The sequence below is a fragment of the Solea senegalensis genome, unplaced genomic scaffold, assembly GCF_019176455.1.
Source record: "Solea senegalensis isolate Sse05_10M unplaced genomic scaffold, IFAPA_SoseM_1 scf7180000017033, whole genome shotgun sequence".
Classification (NCBI taxonomy): domain Eukaryota; kingdom Metazoa; phylum Chordata; class Actinopteri; order Pleuronectiformes; family Soleidae; genus Solea; species Solea senegalensis.
Window position 1 is genome coordinate 1 of NW_025322209.1, and position 7,840 is coordinate 7,840.

The window sequence follows — 7,840 nt, forward strand, 5'->3', positions numbered from 1 at the left end:
AAATGTGACAAAAAGGTCATAGTATAGCATATTGTCCAAAATGAGACAAAAAAGTCATAGTTTAGTATGTCGTCCAAAATGAGACAAAAAAGTCATAGTTTGGTATGTCGTTTAAAATGAGACAAAAAAGTCATAGTCGTCATAGTCGTATGTCGTCCAAATGTCATTCAAAATCATGAAAATCAGTCATTCATTCAAAAGGATTTCAGTGGATTTAAAGTCATAATTAAGAGCAAAAAAAAAGTTCAGCCAGTTAACAAAGATGTTTGTAAACCACTCACTCTCCCACACCAAAGTCCTTAGAGTAAATCAGTGATTTTAGCTCACAGGGACACAGGAGCGGCTGGTCCTCTGCTGCCTTGTGTGGTCACTTGTGGTCATCAAGACATTTGAACTCAGTGATGGAGGCAGCAGTGGATCAACAACTTCTGTGTGTGTGAAGTTAAAATCACTGATTTTCTCTATGGACTTTGGTGTGGGAGAGTGAGTGGTTTGGTGTGGGAAAGTCACAGATTCTGGTGGTTAAAAATCAGTTTTTCCTTGTGTCCCATCTGTCTCTGTGTCTTCTGCTAGATCTTTTCTTGGGGACAGAAACATTCTCCGTTTATGAAGTCTCAGTACCTGAGACAAGAGTCAACACGTGGTTTCAACTGGACTGATAGATGTGTCCTTTTCAAAACCTGGTCTCAGCCACAGTGTCCACAGTGTCCACAGTCTCAGCCACAGTGTTGACAGTCGTCCTCGTGTCCTCCTGCTGGTCCGGTCTTTGGCAGCAGGGCAGAGCCTGCAGAACCTCTTTGAAGCCTTTGGTCATGAAGATGTAGATGAACGGGTCGACCAGAGGACTGAGGTAGAGCAGCAGGTGAGACACCAGCTCCAAGTAACGCACAGCGTCCTTGAAGGACAGAGCCCGCAGCAGGACGCTGAGGATGAAGGGACCGTACAGGACGGTGTAGTTGGCCCAGATTGCACCAATCGCCAACACCGTCCTCCTGCGTGCCGGTGTTGGGCGGTTGGACGTGGAGCAGGTCAGGGCTCGCCAGGAGTCCACGGTGAAGAAGAGGAGGAAGGGGAACGGGACGAGCAGAGCCACGGCAAACCAGAAATCGTACTCCAGCACCGCCAGAGCCAGGACGCTCAGTGGCACCGCCCACGCCGCCAAGGCGACCACGGGGGAGCGGCGGACGCTGGCGCAGCAGCCGAGACACTGAGGGTAGACCACGGAGACGTGAAGCTTCTGGGCTATGAAGGACATCAGGGTGATGTTAGAGATGACTCCAAAGTAGAAGATGAAGTCGGTGGAGCTGGAGGAGACGACGGTGCCGCTGTCCACGTCCTGGTCCACGTCCTGGTCTACGCGGGGACGACCCAAGAAACTGATGATGTCAGAGACCAGGAGGAAAATGACATGGATGGGAATTTTATTTCCTCCTAGAAAATACAAACAAGTTAGCAGAGTTAGCATAGTTAGCACGGAAAGTTTACCTGTACGATATTTTCTTTTTGTTCTTAAATCATTTCAAGTAACAAAGTACAAATAATTTGTTACTGTATTTAAGAACAAAATTGTGTACTTTTACTCCACTACATTTTCTTTGTTTTGTTACTACCAAATAAAATCAGAAGAAGAAGAGTTGGTATTATGGTCTGTATTTCTATAGAGCTTTTCAGTTTTCACACATTCACCCATTCAAACCCTGCAACATGGGCTTAAGTGTGTTTGCGCAAGGACACACAGACAAGCAGAGCCAGGAATTGAACCCACAACCTTTAGTTGAAAGACAACTGACTCACTCACTTGTGCGCGCGTGTGTGTGTGTGTGTGGAGCAGGAGAGCGGTCAGTCTGACCCTTACTTCCTGTACTTTTTTGACTTGTAAACATTAACTTAGTCTAAAACTGAGTTTCACTCGTTAACCAATAATAAAGTTTAGAATCACAACAAACAAACATGGATGTGCTGCTTCCATGACCTTTGACCTTTCATCCACAAAATCCACGTCAACACCTGTCTCATAATCTGAGATTATAATTGTCCATATCTCCTAGTATGTTGTTTTAATGTATAAATGGACTAACTCATCTTCTCCTGGGACACAAATGTCCCTGAAATGTCCCTTAAAAACCATGTTGTGTTTGCAGCTGTTTTTGTGTTTGTGGACAAACCTGAGGACACATTCTTCAGGACGTAAATAGCCATGGCGATGACGGGGAGCCCGACACTGAAGGTCAACCAGTCAATCACCGTGGCGACCTGAGCCGCCGCAGAGGTCGCGTTGGCGTTGGCGTTGGCAAGCGCGTGCACAGTTGTTGTCTGTGAGCGAGCGTCGGCCATGACACATTCTGTGAGGTTCTATTTCTGTCTGAGAGCTGCTGCAGCTGTGATGACCACGCCGTTACTATGGAAACAAGGAGCAGCAACATCCTGAGCCACACACACACACAAGTGTACATGTCATAACCTGAGGGGGCGCTGTTTGTAAAGTTACTCCTGTAACTTTTAAATGACAAAATAAATGTTTCTATTATATGATATTATATTTATTATTTATTACAAGTCACTTTTAAATGTTTGGAAGTTTTATCTTTAATCATGTTTCTGTCAAATGAGATCGCTAACGTCGACATTTACGTCATTCCCAGGTCTGATCTCCGACTTCTGAATTCCCACATTAACGGAACGCGTAACATTACAGCAATATTTACGCATTTAAAAATTAGCATTTTGGAAGAGTCGTCGTTGTCTTACCTGTAATAATCGCTGAGTAGATAGATTGTCTTACCTGTAATAATAATAATATTTGAGTAAGTAAATTAGATTTGTCTTACCTGTAATAATAAGCTGAGTAAATACGTTGTCTTACACCTGTAATAATAGCTGAGTAAGTAAAATTAAATTTGTCTTTTTATAATAATAATAGCTGAGTAAATGCGTTGTCTTACCTGTAATAATAAGCTGAGTAAGTTGTCTTACCTGTAATAATGGCTGAGTAAGTAAGTAGATTTGTCTTACCTGTAATAATAAGCTGAGTAAATGGTTATCTTACCTGTAATAATAAAGCTGAGTAAATTAAATGAATTGTCTTACACCTGTAATAATACGCTGAGTAAAGTAAGTCGTTGTCTTACCTGTAATAATAAGCTGAGTAAGTAAATGCGTTGTCTTACCTGTAATAATAGCTGAGTCGTTGTCATCTACCTGTAATAATGAATTTAATTAAATTAGATTTGTGTCGTCTTACCTGTATAATAATTGATGAGTGTCTTACCTGTAATAATAAGCTGAGTCATAAATGGATTTATCTTACCTGTAATAATCGCTGAGTAAATTAGATGAGTCTTACCTGTAATAATAAGCTGAGTAAGCGTTGTCGTCTCACCTGTATAATAATAAGCTGAGTAAGTAAATTAGAATGCGTACCTGTAATAATAAGCTGAGTAGCGTCATTACCTGCTTAATGTCGCTGAGTAAATGCGTAGGTAGTACACCTGCTAATAATAAGCTGAAGTATTAAATGGCGTACCTGTAATAATCGCTGAGTCGCCGTCGTCGTACCTGTAATAATCGACGAGTAGTCGTCGTTGTCTTGCCTGTAATAATCGCTGAGTCGTCGTCCGCGACTCACCTGTAATAATCGCTGAGTCGCCGTTGTCGTACCTGTAATAATCGCTGAGTTGCCGTCGTTGTCTTACCTGCAATAATCGCTGAGTCGTCTTGTCTGTCAGAACAGAGTGTGAGGACAGAGTGTGAGGACAGAGTCTGAGGACAGAGACTGAGGACAGAGTCTGAGGACAGAGTCCGAGGACAGAGACTGAGGACAGAGTCTGAGGACAGAGACTGGTCAGGTTTCTCTCGTCTGAGCTGATTTGAATGTTTGTCTTAAACTCGTCATTTCACATTTGCATCAAACACTTTATCTCTAAAACATTCATGTGTTCATCTTCTTTATTTAAAGGAACAGTGCAGCAATAATGGAACGCTCCAGACTCAAGGTGGCGCTCAAAGTCCCTGTTTACACTGTCTTGTATTATGAGGACGATCTAACCCTCGTGTTTCTGACAAATGGTTCAGTCTGATTTATGTTTTTGTCAGTTAATGATCTGCTCTGTGTTTGTGTTGGACTGAAGGACAATGTCCTCTGAATGTGTCCTCTCCCACAATGTCCTATTTGACATTGTGACTGAATAATATGTATATATACACATACACATATATATGTATGTGTATATATACATAAACACATACATGTATACAGTATATATACAGTATACATGTATATATACTGTATATATACAGTATACATGTATGTATATATATATATATACACGTAGATATATACATATATATATACATATATACACGTACTGTATATATACAGTATATGCATCTCACACACACACGCCCCCCGCCCACACACACACACACACACACACATGCCCCCCACACACACACACACATGCCCCACACACACACGTCCCCTCACACACACCCCACACACATACACACCACGCCCCTCACACACACTTCCCCTCCACACACACACACACACACATGCCCCCCTCACACACACACACACACACACACACACACACACACACACACACACACACACACACACACACCCTTTTTACACACACACACACACATACCCCCTCACACACACACACACACACACACACACACACACACACACACACACACACACACACACATGCCCCCCTCCACACACACACACACACACACACACACACACAGACACACACACAGACAGACTGTGGTCAGTGTTGAGTCCACAGCAGCAGCAGCAGCAGCAGCAGAAGAGGAAGATTGTGACCCCGTCTGTGACCCCGTCTGTGACCCCGTCTGTGACCCCGTCTGTGAGCGTTGTCATGGCGGTGAACGTGGCCGGTGTCGTCGTCATGGTGATGTTTTATCTGCTGGTTCTCGGCGTCGGTGTTTGGGCTTCAGTGAAATCTCAGCGAGAGGCAAAGAAAAACCGAGGAGACAAAACTGAGATGATTCTGCTGGGAAACCGAGGAATTAACCTGCTGGTCGGCACGTTCACCATGACAGGTGAGAGGGTGACAGGGTGACAGGGTGACAGGGTGACAGGGTGACAGATAAAAACATAATGACAGACTTTTACAACAAGAAACTGAAGTATGTAAACCACTCACTCTCCCACACCAAAGTCCAGAGAGAAAATCAGTGATTTTAACATCACACACACACACACACGCATGCCTTGGCCTTGCACTGCCTTGCCTTGCATACGCACTTACTTATACACACACACACATACCGCATACACATACACACACACACACACACACACTGCTGCCTCATCACTGGGTTCAAATGTCTGATTCTAGGAATTCAGCTTTTTAAAATCCTTTGTTCAGATTAACCTCAGTGACACAAAGTGACCACACGAGGCAGCAGAGGACCAGCAGCTACAATCACTGACTTTCTCTATGAGAGTGAGTGGTGTAAAAATGGCAGCCTAGATGAAGCAGTGAATTTTTGAAAACTACAAGGTTCAGGGTTTGATTCCCAGTTCCACCTGTCTACATGTGTGTGTGTGTGTCTCTGTAAGCGTGTGTGTGTCTCTGTAAGCGTGTGTGGTAATGTAACAATATTAATAACTGTAAGTGTGTGTGTGTGTCTCAGTAAAGATGTGTGTAATGTCTCAAGTAATATATATGTGTCTCTGTAAGTGTGTGTCTCTGTGTGTGTCTTTGTAAGTGTGTGTGTGTCTCAGTGTGTGTGTGTCTCTCAAGTATGTATATGTCTCTGTAAGGTAATGTGTGTGTCTCAATAAGTGTGTGTGTGTCTCTGCTCAAAATAATATGTGTCTCTGTAAGTGTGTGTCTCATGTCAATAATGTGTCTCTGTATGCTTATGTCTCTGTAAGGCCATGTGTGTGTCTCTGTTAGCATGTGTGTCTCTGTAGTGTGTATGTGTCTCTGTAAAAGTGTGTGTGTGTCTCAGTGTGTGTGTGTGTGTCTCTGTTGCTTGTAATAATAATACTCTCGTGTGTCTTTGTAAGTGTGTGTCTTAGTGTGTGTGTCTGTAAGTGTGTGTGTGTGTCTCTGTTAGCATGTGTGTCTCTGTGTGTGTCTTGTAAGTGTGTGTGTCTCAGTGTGTGTGTGTCTCTGTTAAGTGTGTGTCTCGTGTCTTTGTAAGTGTGTGTGTCTCAGTGTGTGTGTCTCTGTAAGGTGTGTGTGTGTCTTTGGCAAGAATTATTATTGTGTCTCTGTTAAGCGTGTGTGTGTCTCATTGTGTGCCTTTGTAGTGTGTGCTATCTCAGTGTGTGTGTGTGTGTGTGTCTCTGTAAGTGTGTGTGTGTCTTTGTAAGTGTGTGTGTCTCTGTTATTGGCGTGTGTGTGTCTCATTGTGTGTGTCTTTGTAAGCGTGTGTGTGTCTCTGTGTGTGTCTTTGTAAGTGTGTGTGTGTGTGTTTGTCAGGTCATGTGTCCTCATGACCCTAAAATAAGACGTGTGTTCCTGCACTGAGGCTCTCAGGTGTCTGTGTGTGTGCGTGTGTGTGTGTGTGAGTGTGAGCTAACAAGTGCTAAAGCTCTCATCAGGTTTGGTTTATGCTGTCGCTCGGACTGACGTCACCTTACAGCTGTTATTACTCAATATAAATGTGTGTGTGTGTGTGTGTGTGTGTGTCACAGCCACATGGGTTGGTGGTGGATTCATCGTGGGAACAGCAGAGGCCGTGTATAATCCGTCCATGGGTCTAATCTGGGCCGTGATGCCCATCACAGCCACCATGTGTTTCATCATCGGTAAGACTTTCAAACTCTGGGTCACATGACAGACAGACAGACAGACAGACAGACAGACACTTTATTCTGACATCCTCAAAATTGTGTGTTGTTAGTAAATGTGGTAATAATCTGAGTGTTAATCTGGAACAGGAATGTAAATTATTAATTTTAGGATTAAATATGGATTAGATATGGATTTTTAAATTCAGGATTAAACCCAAAACCAGAGATTATTTTAATGTTGGGATTAAACCTAAAAACATGGATTTTTATATTCAGGATTAAACCTAAAACCAGGGATTATTTTGATTTTGGGATTAAACCTAAAACCAGAGATTATTTTAATTCAGGATTAAACCTAAAACCAGGGATTATTTTGATTTCAGGTTTAAACCTAAAAACAGAGATTATTTAACGTTGGGATTAAACCTAAAAACATGGATTTTATATTCAGGATTAAACCTAAAACCAGGGATTATTTTTTGATTTTGGGATTATATCTAAGGATATGGATTTTTAAATTCAGGATTAAACCTAAAACCAGGGATTATTTTTGGATTTTGGGATTAAACCTAAAACCAGATATTATTTCAATTCAGGGTTAAACCTAAAGCCAAAGATTTTGATTTCAGGATTAAACCTTTAAATTAGACGAATGTTTCCATGACGTCATGTGTTGTTTTCAGGAGGTCTTTTCTTCGCTGAGCCCATGAGGAAAAACAAATACGTGACAATGATGGATCCGTTCCAGACTAAATATGGAAAAATACCAACAGCTGCTCTGTCACTGGCCAGTCTAATCTCAGAGATTATGTGGGTGACAGGAACTCTGATAGGATTAGGTAAGACTGTGTGTGTGTGTGTGTGTGTGTGTGTGATAGCAGCTCTTTGCTGAGGTGTTGAGTGAACCATGAGTCACAACAGATACCGTTACTGGAGGATACTGTCCACTAGGGGGCGAACAACTGTATCTCACTGTGAGACAGACTTTTCCAGACTGGTTTTCTCTGTGGACTTTGGTGTGGGAGAGTGAGTGGTGAACACATTGTTACATAGATTTAT

At 42.5% G+C, this 7,840-nt stretch overlaps 2 protein-coding genes across 2 annotated transcripts; one reads left to right on the forward strand and one right to left on the reverse strand.

Annotated features, from left to right (window-relative positions):
* Positions 1 to 562: 562 nt before the first annotated feature.
* On the reverse strand, positions 563 to 2,464 carry LOC122763758. The gene is made up of 2 exons (XM_044018351.1): positions 2,166 to 2,464; positions 563 to 1,431 (listed from the first exon to the last, which is right to left on the reverse strand). The coding sequence occupies exons 1-2, from the start codon at positions 2,332 to 2,334 to the stop codon at positions 674 to 676; spliced, it is 927 nt and encodes a 308-aa protein (XP_043874286.1). The 5' UTR covers positions 2,335 to 2,464; the 3' UTR covers positions 563 to 673.
* Positions 2,465 to 4,782: 2,318 nt separating this feature from the next.
* Positions 4,783 to 7,673, forward strand: LOC122763759 (high-affinity choline transporter 1-like). Its single transcript, XM_044018352.1, has 3 exons — positions 4,783 to 5,073; positions 6,683 to 6,796; positions 7,465 to 7,673. Exons 1-3 carry the CDS (start codon positions 4,890 to 4,892, stop codon positions 7,671 to 7,673), a joined length of 507 nt encoding a protein of 168 aa, XP_043874287.1. The 5' UTR covers positions 4,783 to 4,889.
* Positions 7,674 to 7,840: the final 167 nt, after the last annotated feature.